The sequence below is a fragment of the Crinia signifera genome, chromosome 3, assembly GCF_055691185.1.
Source record: "Crinia signifera chromosome 3, ASM5569118v1, whole genome shotgun sequence".
Lineage (NCBI taxonomy): Eukaryota > Metazoa > Chordata > Amphibia > Anura > Myobatrachidae > Crinia > Crinia signifera.
This window is the reverse complement of record NC_139219.1, coordinates 181,448,931-181,467,906: the sequence shown is the minus strand read 5'-3', so window position 1 is coordinate 181,467,906 and position 18,976 is coordinate 181,448,931. Positions and strand designations below refer to the sequence as shown.

At 44.8% G+C, this 18,976-nt stretch overlaps 1 protein-coding gene across 2 annotated transcripts in view; it reads left to right on the top strand.

Moving 5' to 3' along the window:
- The first annotated feature begins 1,026 nt into the window (after positions 1 to 1,026).
- MANEA (mannosidase endo-alpha) overlaps positions 1,027 to 18,976 on the top strand; it is a 29,924-nt gene continuing 11,974 nt past the window's right edge. Inside the window, exons 1-2 of one of the 2 annotated variants that reach the window (XM_083177027.1) lie at positions 1,027 to 1,166; positions 8,370 to 8,915. In XM_083177027.1, the coding sequence (XP_083033153.1) occupies positions 8,396 to 8,915 (520 nt within the window). In that variant the 5' untranslated portion in view covers positions 1,027 to 1,166; positions 8,370 to 8,395. Of the gene's footprint in view, positions 1,167 to 1,190; positions 1,286 to 8,369; positions 8,916 to 18,976 lie in introns of those variants that run through there. The other variant, XM_083177028.1, reaches the window with a different exon arrangement.

Sequence of the window (18,976 nt, the reverse complement as noted above, 5' to 3'; positions counted from 1 at the left end):
CAGGGCAGGTATGGTGATTTTAAGAATATTCGATGACCGAGATCAGCAAGCGGCAAGCAGGGGAGCTGAGTGACATGTGCTGCTGTCCATGTCCAGGAGGAGGGGCTCTTGTCAACACGACCAATGCTGTGCCCCCAGGATGTGCAGAATCAACCATTGAAAGGATAGGAAACGGGACTTGGTCACGCCCCCTTCATGGTGGCCACGCCCCCTTTACATTTGTGTACAGATTGCTGACCCTCAGATGTTGGAGGGTATGCATTCCGAGGGTTAAGGGAAGAGGATGGGCTCACCGACACCTATTTTCCCCTCTTGGACCTTTTGGCTGAGAGGGGTTAGAGGAGTAACTGGGCCCTTCTCCTTTGGTAGAGAGTCCATACATACGCCCCCATGCACGATTTAGGTCACTGCACAGTGTGTTTGGATCACCACCTCAGGCTCTAAATAAAAAGAGAGTAAAAAAAAAAAAAAGAATAATAAACTGACTCATTGTGGTTCATTTATGATTTCTGAGTGACATCCACCATTGTACAGTATATTACAATTTTCTTTCAATGGGCACCGGAGCAAGTTGTCATACCCTCCAACATAACCCATTGCATTCGTAATTTCTTTTAATACCTCCCGTACACAATGCTCTGTTCCTGGTATTGTATGATTGTCATCACCTGTGTTGAAACACCCTTCTCGTCAATTAACTAGTTCCACACAGGTGCTGGCAATCCTACATTACCAGGGAAGTCCAGTTCATTGTACCGAATGCAATGGGTCATGTTGGAGGGTATGGTTGTTGTTACAGTAGCGTTAGAGTGCCAGACCCTCTGGACTATTAATATATACGTAGGAACTAGGAAGGTATATACAGTGGGGTGCATACATTGGTATACACGCGGAGTTTAGTGTGCACCATAGCCTGTGCCCTTTTTCCCCTGTCTGCCACTAGTCACTGTAATGTAATGCATACAGCAAGCGGCTGCGGCACGGAAGCCAAAACTGACATGTCGGAGCTCCTCCCAGTACCCAGCGTCTGATGCTACATCGCATTCTCCTCCTCCTCCCTGTCGCACAGAGAAGGAGGAAGTGCCCTGGCACCGCCAGCCGCGTTGCTGTTACCTGTCTGTGGCTGGAACGCACTGCTGACTCTGCGGGGAGGACGCACGGGACAGGTGGGTACCGGGCTGCGCAGTGCATCACACAGTCACGGAGGTCACCGGGCTCTCCGGAAGATCGCGCAGCTGTTACATACATACCTCGCGCTGGGGACACGTGATGAGGACATGTTGGGGTCATGTGACTTTTTATTATTATTATTATTATTATTCTGTTAAATTATATCTCTGTCTTCATGCGGTGATGTCTGTAGTGCAGACAGGTGTTTCCATTAATTGTCAGTTCATTCATAAATCTTTGGTTACTATTTTATACTTAGCTCTAGATACATTTTTGTTCATTTATTTCTGTTGCTATGGTGTATGTTCTGTACTGCGTGTGTGTGTTTTGCTGGACATGTAAGTACTGGTTATTGTAAATTGTCTTGTGTATCATTTTAGCAGTAAAGCATTGAGGTGATAATACAGTAGGTTTACTAAAGAAAAAATAATTATTAACATGAGCTACAGTAATCAAGAGGACACTTCAGTTTTCCTGGTCAAACAGTCACAGACTTTCCCGTGTGGTGCACACTATTATCTGTGTTGTTGACAAGTACCATTGTAAAAGTATATGCAGTTTCACACTGCTAATTAATATATTAAAGGAAGGCCAAGTACAGTAATTATTATGTAAATTACACTTTAAATTTGAGCTCTTGTCAATATGCATTAATTCACTATGCCCAAGATGCCCCCTGGTACACTTTGGCTGGGTACACACTGCAATAATAAATGTGCTGTACAAGCAGCCAATTATATAGGTAATATTTACATCCTTACCAGTTGGCTGCTTGATGTGCCGGTCCAGACATCACAGCTGGGATGGCATCTGAAGTCACCTGCCCAGCTATTGTCTACGGTTTCTGCAGCGAGTGTATGGGGGTTTGCTCGCACACACAGCAAAACCTGCTAGGCATGCTGATATGTCATGCAATCACTTGAATGTGCCCACATGGTGCGATGGTCAGATGCATTTCGAACTTTTCAGTTCAAAATGCAGTGCATGCAGTTCACATTGCACCGTGTTGCTCTTTGCTTGCGATGCGTGCTCATCGCATATCATATATGTGCATGCAGTACTGTTTGTACTACAGTAGATCACATTGCATCTAGTTCAAATCACCTGATGTCTTAGCATATCACATGTGATTTGAACTAAATGCAATGCGATCTAGTACAATGCGCATGAAGCACAAAGCGTACCGTGTGTGGGCACCTTTAGTATCAGTGCCCCACCTTACCTCAAAGAGGAGCTTCCCAGCTGTAGCTATTATTTTTCTCCTCCTAGCTAGGGCCTTATTCAGATCTGAGCTCAGTACAAATGTGTTTGGAAAATGGGCAAAACGTTGTGCACTGCAGGTGGGGCTGATGTAACATGTATAGAGAGAGTTAGATTAGTGTGAGTTATTTTGATTCTGTGAAGGGTAAATACTGGCTGCATTATTTTTACACTGCAATTAAGATTTCAGTTTGAACACACCCCACCCAAATGTAACTCTGCACATGTTACATCTGCCCCACATGCAGTGCACATGGTTTTGCCCATTTTCCAAACACATTTGTACCGAGCTCAGATCTGAATAAGGGCCCTGGTTCACCTGCATCTTATTAACAATGACTTAAGCAGCTGTATACAGGGTGTGGATTTGTTCAGAAGCTCTCACTCCCTATTCATGCTAAAAATATACCTGGAATGACAGGTAAGCATCAGGGTAATTTACTAAAGCTAATAATGAAAAAAGGTGATCAGATATGTGTCATTTCTCTATTACATGAAAATTACATGAAAATGATAAACAGAAACTAATCAGTTTCTAGGGGGCAACATCACCTCTTTTCCTTTTTGGAAGCTTTAGTTAATTTACCCCATATGTGTTTTCCCTAATCTTGCCAGGTCATTATGTCACCGAGCTGTCGAGGTCCTGTTCACACTATGGAGGACTCAGCTCCAAGCAGTGCCTACTCCCACACCCTTGCCCTCCCCTGTGTGATGCCAGCGACCTGGCAATCAGCTAGGTCGAAAGGGAAGCTTACACACCGCAAATGCCGGTTTGCTCCTGGGACGGACCCGTTTCCAAATCCTGGGTGTAACCTGGTATTTGTGGTTTAAAAAATTGCTTCAAATAGGCCCATATACAGCTGAGTGTGTTGTAGATTTAGTTCACCACTGACAGTGTATAATCCATAACCCTATTTTTAAATTATTATTTTATACCATTGTTGGAGTTTTGTGTATAAAGGTATATTCACATTTATACCCCTTTTAACCCCATCAGTGGTGTTTTTTTTCTCTAGGGAGCCCAACCCACTGGGCAAGTTTTTTATGGGGAGCGCTCCCTAAATAAACCCCATCCCTTCTCCCGGCAGCCGGCTTGTCATAAGCCGGAGACGTCAATAGAGAAACCGGAGGGGAGGAGGAGGAGGCGCGGCAGAGGGGAGGGAGCCCCGGCTCTAAACAGTGGCATTCCCGAGAATTTTCCGGGCTGGGCACTGAGGCACAGCCCAGAAAATTCTCGGGATTGCCACTGAAGGGGTTAATTGTGTGCATACACACTGTGTTGACATTCGGGTAAAAAACAGTGAAAAAACCCATGTCGACCTAGACCCATGGCGACCTAATGGTGTCGACCATCATGCTGTAGACCAGGCATGTCCAACGTTGGCCCTCCAGATGTTGTGAAACTACACATCCCAGCATGCTTTGCATTAGCATTCTCTAATAGCAAAACTTTGGCAAAGCATGCTGGGATGTGTAGTTTTGCAACATCTGGAGGGCCAACGTTGGACATGCATGCTGTAGACCAAATGATCCCAACCCAGCACACAAAGCCTACACACAGCACATATCAAATTCTGTATTGCAACTGTCCATTCCAGGTGTCATATGCGTTTTCTTTTCTGTTTCCGATTTTTGTGTTTTTTGCTCAAAAGGAGACTTACTGTATGCTGGGAACACACCAAAACAATTTGGATTGGTTGCAAATTGTATGCAAATCGTGTGATCCGATTTGCGTACGATCCGATCCCATCTGTATTCAGATGAATGGATCTTATACAGATCCTACCTGCAGCAGGTAGGATCTGAATCGAATCCAACCAAACGATTTTGACCCAATCTGCATCCAATCGGTCTGAATTGGATCCAGATTGATGGGATTGTGCCCAAATCATTTTGGTGTGTACCCAGCATAAGGGTCCTCACACACGGTGTGATGTCAGATGCATTTTGAACTTTTTAGTTCTAAACACTTCGCATGCAGTTCACATCGCTGTGTTTATTTTGGCTTACAATTTTTTGATTGTTAAACAAAGTTCAGGTGCTGTGAAACTACTGTACATTTCCCAGCATACTCTGCAAGGTTTGCTTTTAGGGCATGCTAATAGTGTGACATGCTGGTATGTGTAGTTCCATAGCAATGAAGAGGTGCATATTGGACCTTATTCTGGGTGACTCGCAAAGCTGTGAATTTTGAAGCTATGCAAGTCCACCAAATGCTGCCTGCACTGCTGCCCTCCCACCCCACCCCCCTCACACACTGTGTTTCCCTGCACACATACGAATGGATGTTTTGCATAAACAGCCATTCGCAGCTTGCATGCGGGGAGGAAGTAATTCGATGGTCGACGATCAAATGATTTCTAGAGCGCTTGCAGATGTGCGACACCTCTCTGGTGCCTCGCATCTACGAGCGCTCTGTGTGGGAAGCGGGCAGGCAGCTGAATTCCAATGATGTCAGCTGCCTGCGCCCTGCACCCGCCTCACTGGTGCATTAGCATGGGGACACCCATCGTTTTCATAGGAAAGCGCCATGAAACGCTGGGTGTTCCAATGGGTGCTTCCCTTCACTGCCACTCCATAACTGCACTGCTAGGTGCGAAGCAGTTTGTCGCGCCTGCTTGCACCAAGTGGCTGCACATGCGCATAAAAGTATATGCACATGCGCAGTCACAAAACATCGCCACCCTGCACGAATATGCAGGGAAGCGAATCAACCAGATCATGGTCCATTTTGTGCCCCTGTTCCTATGTTTGTTTTGTAAACTATGTTTGTCTACTTTGCATCAGTGTTTCCAAATCAACTGAAGTGTTTAGATAATGTGTAATCATTTATGACAGACCTGCACATATTGAGAACCACCATGCAAACATTGTGCAAATCTATAATCCCAGTGCTGTGAGGCAGCAATTCTAACTACTGTGTCACAGTAATGCCATTGTATTGTGTATACTACAGAATGTGTTCTTGTCAAAGCAAGGAAAATAAGCATTCAAATTGAATTGCAAACGCACACACCAAAAGTTTTTGGTATCCGGTCGATAGGTCAACCTGGCAGCGGTTGACACATTAAAAGTTCTACGTAAGTTTCTTTCTTTGTTTTATTTTTTTTTATTTTTATACTTCCATTTATTTCCATTCATGTGAACAGTGGAGTGAGCCATTCAAGGCGACGCTGTACACTAATTTGGGGTCCATGTGATAATGTACAAATTGAAACCATATAAAATGAAAAAGGTCATGTTGTCCTTTTCATGTGTCCACTGTTTCCATGTTGTCCTTTTGTCTATGTCGACCTAGGCACGGCCAACCCTTTTTACCATAAAAAAAAGTTTTCCTCCTACTAATGGAATGAAAAAGAAAGTGTGTTTTACCAGAATAAGACAGCAGCAAACTTTATTAATACCACTATTATTTATCTTGCGAATAATAGCAGAAAATATTCTGTAGACTAATGCCCGGTACACACCAGGATGACCCGCTCACGATGTGCGTCGTGAGAGGGTTCCGATCCGATCGCGACCCGCACCCGGATGTATGGTCATTTTCATATCCTACCTGCTGCAGGTAGGATCTGAGTAGCGACTGACCGCCCCGGGGGGCCGCGCATCTGATCTGTATCAGAAAAGGGCCCAATCAACATAAATCTACATCCAATAGGTCGGAATTGGATCTAGATTGATGGGATTGGACCCTCATCGTCCTGGTGTGTACCCTACATTAGGCATCAACAGGATTGTAGTGCTATTCTACGCTTAAAGAACCAAAGAAAATATATGTTTTTACTCCATGCCACCTTGTAGTGTTCCTTCTAGGAACCAAATAAGGCAGGGCGCTGGAGGGGCGGACCAGGCACGCCGACGTCACCACAGGAGGCGTGCCCGGTCCGCCGACGTCACCACAGGAGGCGTGCCCGGTCCGCCGACGTCACCACAGGAGGCGTGCCCGGTCCGCCGACGTCACCACAGGAGGCGTGCCCGGTCCGCCGACGTCACCACAGGAGGCGTGCCCGGTCCGCCGACGTCACCACAGGAGGCGTGCCCGGGCCGCCGCATCGCTGAAGGGGGCTTGCCCGGCCATGGCTACGTCACTGAGCTGCCGGGACGTAGCCATGGCCGGGCAAGCCCCCTTCAGCAATGCAACGGCCCGGGCACTCTGGCGGGACAGACTGCAGGCTGATTTAGCGGGGCGCTGCTAGAGGGGCAAGGCGCATTTTGCCCTTTAAAAATCGGGCAAAAACAGCCTAGCGGGAACACTAACCTTGGGCCATGGTCATAAAAACTCCACCACTTGAATGGGCTAATCTCTTAAGGGGAATCTATGACATGTTCCCCTTGGATAAGGATCATTAGATAGACAGTCAATAGGTCGACATTCAGTAGGACAACAGAGTTAAAAGGTCCGACAGTAAAAATTAATAGTCCCAAGGCACAGACAAGACTCCTAGTGTTCACTCTAGGTTTGGCTTCGGGCAGGGCGCTGGGGGGCGGCCCAGGCACGCCGACGTCACAGCTAGTCATCAAAGGGGGCGGGCCCGGCCTCCGCCATCATGAAAGTTGGTGGGCCCGGCCAACCCCGTCACCAAAGGGGGCGGGCCCGGCCCCTCCAAAGTCACTATGCTTCCGGGGAAGCACCAGGCATCGCCGTCTACGGCGACGCTGGGCTTCCCCGTGAGGCCGTTTTATCGGGGCGCTGCGAGAGGGGCAGGGCGCATTTTGCCCTTTAAAAATCTAAACAGCCTAGCGGGAACACTAGACTCCTGCTGCCTCACAATGGAAATGAGGATCACCACAAAGTCCTAGTATGGTCGAATGGCAAAATTAGTTTTGGTCATGTAGCATGGATTTAGGTACATAGAGGCCTATAGATTATTCAAGAACATGAAGAGAAGTACTCTACAATGTTACCAGTGTTTATCATGGAAAATGTTTGTTTTGGCAGTGTGTTCACTATAGAGGTTCAATAATAACTTATTGTGAGATGTTTGTAATTTTAATTATTGATAACCAGTTTATAAAATTAGAACCATAACAAAGCAAAGTCGATTAAACTAAACAGGGAATACATCTTGCTTTCAATAATGTTTTTATGCTGTCGAGTAAAATAGTAAAAAAAAACTAAGCACGTACAAGGGAGTACTGGAAGAAACCCAAAACAAGAATGTAATCAAAATGTCAGATCTAATTACTCATTAATGTTTAATTATAATTAGTTTGCTCCTAATGCTCATTTTATAATTGTGTATACTTTGATATTTAATCAATTTGAGCTTTCCTTGGTTTGAAACAGTTGAAGAATTTTTGCTTCTGACCTTCAGTTGTTCTCCCACGGGGGTCAGCAATTTAAGGTCCGATTCAGACTTGTTTGTTTGGGTCCGAATTCGGCACTGTGTTCGATGGTGGGGGGTTTGCGCATGTGCAAATATGCACATGCGCAAACCCTGGGATCTCCAAGTGGGGTGGAATGGGGATGTTTTGGGGGGCGGCAGCAGGGGAGCGCCGATCATTCTATGGGATTCACCATAAAAAAAGCTGGGAGTTCACCTGCACATGAAGGAGTGGTGATGCCTGCACCGGCGGCTGACGTCACACGACTTTTCGTCGTTCTGCGGCCAGAATAAAAGTTAGTTTATACTGACTTTTATTACCAAATGGGAGAGAAATGATATGTTGGTGTGCGACCATCGAATGATTTCTCTCTCGTTCGGCTGCAGGAGAGGTCCATGCCCCCCCCCCCCCACCTTGTCGGGATTTCGGAGGTTGGGGTTCCTGCGTCGGGATTTTGAACACCGGGACTCCCACAGCCGGGATTTCGTATCAATCCCGTTATTTCTTATAGTAGCTGACTTTGATATACTTGTATGGTGAAAGCATTTCCGAAACTGGAGTTTTATCAAAACCTTTTCTTGAAATATTCTTTTTTTTTTCTTCTATTTTTACAGTATAGAATTGATGGAGCTATATCATCATGACGCGATTCCGCAGAAGAACATGCATCACTTTAGGAATTCTCATATTGATTGTCTGTTCCATTATGATGGGCCTGAAAACATTGAGACCTGAAGCAGCTGTATTTGGAAATCCCTTTGGACTTGGCCTTTTACCTGAGTTTCCAAAAGTCACTATTGTTCATAAAGAACCAGGCATTAAAACCGATGCACAGGAAGTCACTGAGGCACGTGCAAAGGCAGTTGTTTCAGCAAGGTCTGTTGCTTTCGAGATGAGTGAACTACCAGCTCCTAATTATGACATTCATGTATTCTATTATACATGGTATGGGAATCCTCAGTTTGATGGTAAATATATTCACTGGAACCATGATGTGTTGAAACATTGGGATGCCAAAATTGCTAATAATTACCCTTCTGGAAAACACAATCCTCCTGAGGATATCGGAGCCAATTTTTATCCAGAATTAGGACCATACAGCTCCAAGGACCCTTCTGTTCTTGAATCCCACATGAGGCAAATGCGATCAGCGGCTGTAGGTAATGCCTCTCAAAATGTTATTGCTTTATTCTGTCTACTTGGTTCACTTTTTTTTTTTTATTGCATGTACAGTACAGTATGATTGTGTTTTAAGAGAGGAATTCCCACATGGGTTCATATAATGTTAGAGTCCAGATTTGTTTGCTTGATTTTGTAACTGTGCTAAGAAAAAATCTTAGCAGCCAGTTAGTAAATGCAAAAAAGCCGGGCCATTGCTAAGGGGGAGGGGGGGGGGGGTGCTGGATTTGCAAGTAGTGCTGAGGCAGGGGTCTCCTTGAAGCTGCCTTTTTTGTGTTTTGTTCTCCAATCTAGTCTCCCCTTATGGTGTTTTCCAGGGGTGGTCCTCCTGCTGGTGACCTTTACACTGATTCCCTTCATCGTCTCATGTCACTGGGGGTCTTCTTTGGTTAGAGTTCCGCTGTCCTCTTCTTGTTGTGTTCCTTCTGGGGTCTTTGGGGATGCTGGCATGCCATTGGACTCTTCTGATGAAACCTGTGGGTTTTTGTGGCAACTGCCATGGATATCTTCCTTTTTTATATGAACATCCCCACCAATGTTGAGGTCACCCCTGTCGGACATGTCCCTAACATGTTGGGGTTCATGCAGGGTACCTCCTAACCAGTCTTGTGATGTCTTCTAGATTTGGTTGAGATGCTACCAAAATCGACATAATTTGGTCCACACCTGTTATAACCATAATTTTTTTAAATAAAATTATTTAAGCCAAATAGTAACCCAACTCTATCTTGTGTATGTTAATATAAAGAAAAATCATGTACTTTAAAAGTTTGAAAGTGCTGTCAAAGTTAAATATTCTCTGATTTCCTGTGACTTACCTACATATTAAAATAAAGGGATCTATTTACTAAGCTTTGGACAGAGATAAAGTACCAACCAATCAGCTCCTAACTGTCATGTCACAGGCTTTGTAAAACAAAAATTACAGTTTAGCGCTGGTTGACTTGATCTCTGTCTAATAGTGTGTACACACGGGGCAATTTGGCTTCCGATGTTGCCGATATAGTAAACATCGGAAGCCAGATTGCATGCTTTTTTAGGGCTTGCGAGCCCGATGCGCTCTCCCATGTGAGTGCAAGTCGGCAGTCAGATAGAGAGGGCAGGCAAGACTATATAGTGCAGATCTGCACTATATAGTCTAAATTCTGCCACTCTTCTATTGGGGTTTGTGCTGCGCTCTACCTTTAATATATTTGCCTCTGCAAATAATTAATGCGAATATATGTCTTTAAGAACTTTAAATTTATTTACACATCAGTCATATATTATGGCAGTCATAGTACTGAATAAACAAATGGATAACTGAATAAATGAAAAAGATGAAAAAAACGTTGAAAAAAAGGATAAAAAAGTTTTTGGTTGTTGTGCACAAAGATTAGTCTGTTCAGAGTGAACAGAGTTATGTCCTTCAGTCTAAATGAAACAATAGCGGCGTCCCGCTGTTCGATCAATTGCAATGTCCTTACTTGTGGATCAGCTTTCAGGTACCTCTTTGCTTCAGGTTTTCCGGGTCTGGTACTCGTGGGGATCGGTGTACACCACGGGTCCCGGACTCTTGGGACTGCGCGCGCCTTCTGACTGTTCCGGGGAGCTGCGTGTATCACACCGCTCTCCGTTTCAGACAGGGATTGGCCGGACGCTGCCCCTTGTCTGTGGCGGTTACTTGGTACACCTTTTCGGGTTTGTAAAATACCCGTCCAGGTGACTGTTCACCACTCTACGGGTCCCCTGGCTCACTGCCTCCCTTTCCCTTCTCCGTACTCACCTTTTTCTTTGGCGATCTCCTTGCCGTCGTCCAGTGTGTGCACACGCTGTAATCCACTTCTGTACCGTTCTCTCCGTCTGTCCCACAAGTGAATGGAGTTGTACTGGGGGTCTCTCTCCAACGCGTTTCGGCGTAAGCCTTCTTCTAGGGAGCTGTGTGCTGGTGTGTCTTGGCCATTTTTAAATAGCCCTCCATCCTGTTGTCGTACGTTTCTCATTGGTTCCATTGAACCTTCTCTGATTGGTTGCTCAGTTTGTCTGTCACATCGGCTGATTATTAATTGTCAGTTCGACGAAGACACACCAGCACACAGCTCCCTAGAAGAAGGCTTACGCCGAAACGCGTTGGAGAGAGACCCCCAGTACAACTCCATTCACTTGTGGGACAGACGGAGAGAACGGTACAGAAGTAGACTACAGCGTGTGCACACACTGGACGACGGCAAGGAGATCGCCAAAGAAAGAGGTGAGTACGGAGAAGGGAAAGGGAGGCAGTGAGCCAGGGGACCCGTAGAGTGGTGAACAGTCACCTGGACGGGTATTTTACAAACCCGAAAAGGTGTACCAAGTAACCGCCACAGACAAGGGGCAGCGTCCGGCCAATCCCTGTCTGAAACGGAGAGCGGTGTGATACACGCAGCTCCCCGGAACAGTCAGAAGGTGCGCGCAGTCCCAAGAGTCCGGGACCCGTGGTGTACACCGATCCCCACGAGTACCAGACCCGGAAAACCTGAAGCAAAGAGGTACCTGAAAGCTGATCCACAAGTAAGGACATTGCAATTGATCGAACAGCGGGACGCCGCTATTGTTTCATTTAGACTGAAGGACATAACTCTGTTCACTCTGAACAGACTAATCTTTGTGCACAACAACCAAAAACTTTTTTATCCCTTTTTTTCAACGTTTTTTTCATCTTTTTCATTTTTTTTCATTTTTTTTCATTTATTCAGTTATCCATTTGTTTATTCAGTACTATGACTGCCATAATATATGACTGATGTGTAAATAAATTTAAAGTTCTTAAAGACATATATTCGCATTAATTATTTGCAGAGGCAAATATATTAAAGGTAGAGCGCAGCACAAACCCCAATAGAAATCTGTATAAATTGAAACGGAAACAGTCATCCGTTTAGTGCGGCTGCTAACCTGACACAAAAGGATTCAGAGCGCAGGTTACAAACAAAAATCCATAAATTCTGCCACTGACTGCATGCCGTGCGATGCGATCCCGATGCGATCTGATCACATCGGGACTCGCATAGCACGGCAAAGCTACCATGTATACACACCATAAGTTATAGTAAATAGATATCCAAAGTCAATTTGGCTCTTGTCCAAATCTGCAGAATTGAAAGAGCACAGTACATACACTGCTGCTTCTACTTTTGTAATGTCATGATCCTAGCTATGCACAGCTGCACCCACTCTATGTTTAGAACTTGTCAAGATGGCATCCACTGCCTAGCTGATGGATCTGGAATTTCTTGCTGTATACTGCTTCACAGCAGTAACGTACAGTAGATGCAAAAAATATATTTTCAATTGCCCACTGCTGTCCCTCACTCTCGTTCTGTTTTTTTTTTTCCTGTTACACTCAGCCTCCCTCTGTCTCTCCTTGTTACCCACTGCCATGTTACATATGGGAACTTGGGCTGGGGTGGAAGCAGGGTGGTCGCTATTATATTTTTCCACCTGGGCCCACAAGTTCCATTACTGATAACTGGTACACTTCAGGTATCTGCTATCCCTGTCTTACCCAATTTAAAGGTATATGAGGACATGCTTCCCTGAGAACCACAGACCGTGCTCTCTGGAACCTTTTAAAATGAATAATTATATTAGAATAATGTAACCACACACTTTGCAAAACTAAAGGTCCATACATACTGGGCGATTATGGCCAGCGTGTATGGACAGGGATAATCACTGGGTGGGAAGCCGCTCAGTGCATACACTGAGCCGCTTTCCCCCTGCCCGGCGTGGTCAGTAGGATGAAGATGACTTTGCATAGTGCAGCGCTATGCAAAGCCGCTCATCTGCTGATAATACCATACACACTGGGTGGCTTTGAGCTGAAAGACGCTCAAACTTGGTGTTTTGAGCGTCTTTCAGCTATAAGTCGCCCAGTGTGTATGGTTCTTTACAGGTACTGCCATATAAATAAATGGGAACACTGTTATTGGTAGAGCATGGCAATGCCCAGAGACAAAAATTGCAATTTCTGTATCCAATTCAAATTTTCAGCGGTTTATGGGGGTTATTCTGGTTGACTCGCAAGGCTGCGAATTCGCAGCCTTGCGAGCCCACCAAACCCCGCCCGGCGAACGACCGCCCCCCGCCGCCCCCCGCCGCCCCCTCAAAGTGCGGCTTCGCCTGAACAGCTGCGAATGGATGTTTTTTTGCTTAAACATTCATTCCCATGGCTCGGGTAACCGCCCACATCTTTCGATGGTCACCGACCATTGAATGATGTTTAGCGTGCACGCATATAAAAGTGACTTTTCAGTTACTTACATTTGTGTGCTCGCTGGCGTGGATATGGGCGGGCAGCTGACATCCGGTGATGTCAGCTACCCACACCCGCGTCACTGCCTCACTACCATGAGAACGCCCAGCGTTCTCATGGAAACGCCCATGGAACGCGTTACCATATGGTAATGGGGCAGCCTGGCGCCCCCTGCCCATCTGCGCCCCCCCCCCCCCCCCCCCCCCCCCACGCCGCCTTGGGTGCGTGCACCCGGCGAACCGAAAGGTCACCATGGGTGCACGCACCATACATCTGCACATGCGCAGATACCCGCCTGCGCATGCGCAGACACGCAACATCGGAACTGCGAATGCACGCAGATCTGAATGAGGCCCAATGTTCCTTCCTTATATAGACCTTTTTGACTTTATTTTTTGGTGCAGTGAAATATGAAAAAGCTTTATGACTGTTACTTGTAATAAATATAATACCAATATTTAGCAAAGACTGTCTGGTGATTACAGCATTCAGGCAGGAAACTCCTTTTAAGTCATCTTTTGGTATGTAGCCACTTATTTGCTGGCTGATGTACTGTAGGTGACATCTCTAAATTCTAGCAGCAAGAAGTTATGATTTAAATGACTGTAAAATCCTTTTCAGAGTGCACATAAAAGGCTTGAAAGTTAATGGGGTGACATTAAACTCATTTGAAACCATGTAGTTTCCTTATGCTTTCCAGTGTGCAGTCACTAGATTTCCTTTTTGAAACAGTAAAAGGATAGTTAAACTGTGTAAGAACATGACAACAATTTGAAGTTATATGCTGAAATAGTGATCCTTTGCTAAAATGACTAGTGTTTAATGGCCCATGATCGATGATCTATGATTAAAATACTGGGATGGAATGCATCAGTGTCTCTGTCCATAAGCTCTGGATTTTCTTCCTTTTCAGATTTAAGCGCTTATTTATTGAGTTTTATCATGTGCAACCAGTTTTAAAAATTGTTGCATATGATGAATGATACTCCAGCCAATCAGCTTCTAACTGTGCTGTGATTGTTGGGAGCTGATTGGCTGGTGCACCATTTATTATACTCAACAATTTTTAAAAGTTATTGCATATTATAAAACTTGTTTATAATTGGGCCTCGTAAGCAGGGCCGCCAAGAGAAATCCTGGGCCCCGGTACAACAACTTCCTGGGCCCCCCACGGACATAGCTCCCTGCACACTCTGGAGAACCGTTGTTACGCCACTGTACCCATTACATATTATACCACATACCAGAATGCTCATTACATATTATGCCACACATCGTAGTGGGAAGTACACATTATGCCATACACCGTAATACCTATTACATATTTTACCACATGCCATAATGCCCATTACACACTGTAATGCTCATTGCAAATTAGTGGAAAAGTTTTATTGTTCCTCAGTGAGAAAAACAAAATAGCAATCTAGCAAATATGATACCTTTTAATGGCTAACAAAAATAAATGTTGTTAAAATGCAAGCTTTCGAGACTACTTAGGTCTCTTCCTCAGGCATGGTATAACAAGGTGTGTGAAGAAACACATATATATACACAGCAGAGTAGGAACAAGATGTGTTAGATGGACATTTTTAAGATCAAAACAAAACAAACTAACAGAATGAGCTTGTAAATTGAGTCCTTAATTAGTTTGTAGATAAGTAGTGTGAAAGTTTTATTGTCTCTAAGTTGATGACAGACCAGAGTTAGAGCTCCGATGCCCTCACTCTCTCTGGGCCAGATTCCTCAGATGTTGTAGTGGGCCATAAATCCCTCGGATAGATTCAGTCCTGTGTTAAGGGTGTCAAACGTTGTCATTAATTTGTATTCCCAGACCCTCCTGTCCCTTTGTGATTTGAAATTTCCTTTTAGTATAATCACTTTCATATGATCCTGATTGTGTCCTGGGCTGCAGAAATGTTTGGCCACAGGAAAGTGTGTCTTTTTTTCCTTTTATTGTGTGGCGATGGGACCTCATCCTTGCCTTAAGTTTTTTTGTCCTGTTTCTCCAACATACAGACCCCCAATAGGACATTTGGTGCACAGAATCAGGTACACTACATTGGTAGTAGAACATGTGAATGTCCCTGGGATCTTATAGTCCTGTTGTGTGTTGGGGATCCGTACACTGTCTGTAGTGAGGATATGGGCACAGGTTTTGCAGCTCCTTACATTGCAGGGATAGGTTCCTCTTTGTGTAATGGATGGCAGTGAACTTCGGATTATAATATTTTTCAGGTTTGCAGGTTGTCGGTAACATAGTAGTGGAGGGTCTGGGAATATTGTTTTCAGGCGGTCATCTTTGTGTATGATGGGATGTAGTTTTTTTGCAGTTTTTCTTAGCACCTCAAGCTGTGGGTTGTAGGTGACTACCAGAGGTACACGGTTATTTCTTTCTCTTTCTTTATATTGGAGAAGTTGATTTCTGGGTATCCTGATGGCTCTGATAATCTGATCGTTGATTGATGTGGGATGATATCCCTGATTTAAAAAAGTCCCTTTAAGTTGTTTTAAGTGGACATCTCTATCTGCTGCAGCTTGAGGTGCTAAGAAAAACTGCAAAAAAACTACATCACATCATACACAAAGATGACCACCTGAAAACAATATTCCAAGACCCTCCACTACTATGTTACCGACAACCTGCAAACCTGAAAAATATTATAATCCGAAGTTCACTGCCATCCATTACACAAAGAGGAACCTATCCCTGCAATGTAAGGAGCTGCAAAACCTGTGCCCATATCCTCACTACAGACAGTGTACGGATCCCCAACACACAACAGGACTATAAGATCCCAGGGACATTCACATGTTCTACTACCAATGTAGTGTACCTGATTCTGTGCACCAAATGTCCTATTGGGGGTCTGTATGTTGGAGAAACAGGACAAAAACTTAAGGCAAGGATGAGGTCCCATCGCCACACAATAAAGGAAAAAGACACACTTTCCTTTGGCTAAACATTTCTGCAGCCCAGGACACAATCAGGATCATATGAAAGTGATTATACTAAAAGGAAATTTCAAATCACAAAGGGACAGCAGGGTCTGGGAATACAAATTAATGACAACGTTTGACACCCTTAACACAGGACTGAATCTATCCGAGGGATTTATGGCCCACTACAACATCTGAGGAATCTGGCCCAGAGAGAGTGAGGGCATCGGAGCTCTAACTCTGGTCTATCATCAACTTAGAGACAATAAAACTTTCACACTACTTATCTACAAACTAATTAAGGACTCAATTTACAAGCTCATTCTGTTAGTTTGTTTTGTTTTGATCTTAAAAATGTCCATCTAACACATCTTGTTCCTACTCTGCTGTGTATATATATGTGTTTCTTCACACACCTTGTTATACCATGCCTGAGGAAGAGACCTAAGTAGTCTCGAAAGCTAGCATTTTAACAACATTTATTTTTGTTAGCCATTAAAAGGTATCATATTTGCTAGATTGCTATTTTGTTTTTCTCACTGAGGAACAATAAAACTTTTCTTATCAACTGGCTAACACGGTACCAAACCTTTTTCTTTTGACTAAATTAGTGGATTAACATGCTCATTGCCGTGGGATTAACCTGCTCTGCCAGGAGCTAGATGCTCTGCCAGGGGTTAACATGCTTGTTGCCATGGATTTACATGCTTTGCCAGGGGTTAACATGCTTGTTGCCATGGATTTACATGCTTTGCCAGGGGGTTAACATGCTTGTTGTGATGGAGTTACAGTGCATGCTCTGCCAGGGGTTAGATGCTGACTTCCAGAGTCGGATGTCAGCCCCAGCAGCATACAGAGAGGCAGCAGACACAGAGCAACCAGCCACCCACCTTCCACCTTTGAACACAGTGACCTGAACATGGGTGGTGAACCAGGTCTGGGACTGCTGGGCTGGAGATATCGCGCTGGCACCTGCTGCTGCTGGTGGTGGTTGCGGTGGGAATGTGGGGAGCGGGGCGGGCTGGATTCTGCAGAGTGGGTGGTAATCCCGCGGGAGGTGTCCTCTCTCTGACCTAGTTCCTCCCGGCACCCAGGAACTACCTACCCTAAGTATCCTCCTGTTGCCGAGCCACGGTAAACTCCCAAGTTACACACTGGAGTCGGAGAGTGGAACGACACTCAAAAGGACCTCTGTGATGCTGCTGCCCCCACGACGGCCCACATCCCCCAATATCCGTACTCCCAATGCCGCTGCTGAACAGCTGACTCCTTCACACTCAGACCCAGCGCACTTGCCACCAAATAAAAAGAAAAAAACTGTGTGTCCAGACCAGGGTCCCTCTGACAGGCCCGGGCCTGGGTGAACTCTCGGCACCCCTGCTTGTAGGGGGTATTTATAAAAGCTCAGAGCTATAAAATTGTGAGAGCTAAAGTACTAGCCATTTAGCCTCTAACTTAAGCTGTGTACAAACGTAGTGAAAATCGCCTGGAAGGTTAGCCAGAATCACCCAGTGTTTACACTGCGGGCGATATTGACGCACCGCATCACTATCGCCTGGCCAAATCTGTGCAGGCAGGCCAGTTTTGAGTAGCCACCGGCTACGGCCAACGGCTGGGGATGGCAGCCAGCTATCTCAGGCAGCTGCATCTTGAATTTGACAAAGCTTAATCGCTTAGTCAAAATCTCCCAGCCGGAGCCCATGTGTACACTTTACAGGCTAAGGGGGTATTCAATCCCAAATCAGACTGTTATGGTGTTCCCGACAGTCGGATACATGGCCGTTTCTGACAAAACGTGTTTGTTTTGTCGGAAAAAATCTGCTATATTGTTGTATTTGGCTGCGAATTTTAAAGTTAGTGGCCATTTCTGGCCATTCAGATTCAACTTTAATAAAAGCAGAAACCGAAAGCCTTCAATGCTGCTGGGAACTGCAGCACTGAATTGCCACTTGCAACTATTTTCGCGGAAATAGCAGAACAGATTGAATACCCCCCTGTGTTTGAAAAATGACAGTAGCTGATTTAGTTAGTATTTGATCTCTCTCCAAGCTTTGATAATTCCTCCCCTTAGTTTGATTTTGCTTTAATGTTTTACCTGGGTTTGTCAAGTTATGTTCAATAAACTATACCATTCTATGTATTTGAAAATGTTTAAATGAATTTCAAAGTACAAAATGACCTGGGTTCTTTTCATAATTTGTGCAGTATAGGATTACACAAATTATTATATTGTGTATCACAATACAGAACATGTGGATGTATCTTCCATTGATTTTAACTTTCTACCTGCTTGATTTTGACTTTCTACCCTGCTGCGTCAAAGGATATAACACCACTTTCAGTTAGTATGTGTGACTGTCAGCCACACACATTGCTAGACATACTGTAGGTACATACAGTCATGCAGTCTCCTTAGTTAAACATAGCAGTTTATTCCATTATTCTGAAGAGCTCTGTGAATTTCAATGTGGCACTGTCACATAATGGCAGCTTTCAATAAAGTCAGTTCATTAGCTTTCTGTCCACCTAGAGTTGTGCCTATCAAGTGGAAATACTGTCATGGTGACAAGGCCACATCTAGAAGCACCAAAAGCTTAGTGGTTGATACCAACTTTCAAACTGCCTGTGAAAGAAATGTGAACCTAAGAGCTGTATGGCAGGATCTTCCTGGATTGGGTTGCCATAGCTGAGCAGCGTTGTACAAACCTATAGTCACAATGTGCAGTGGTGTAGCTAGGTGCCACGGTGCCTGAAGCACCCCCCGATGTGTAGTAGGCGGGGCCCTACACTGCAAAAACGGGGTGTGGCCTAACATTATACCACACATCGTAA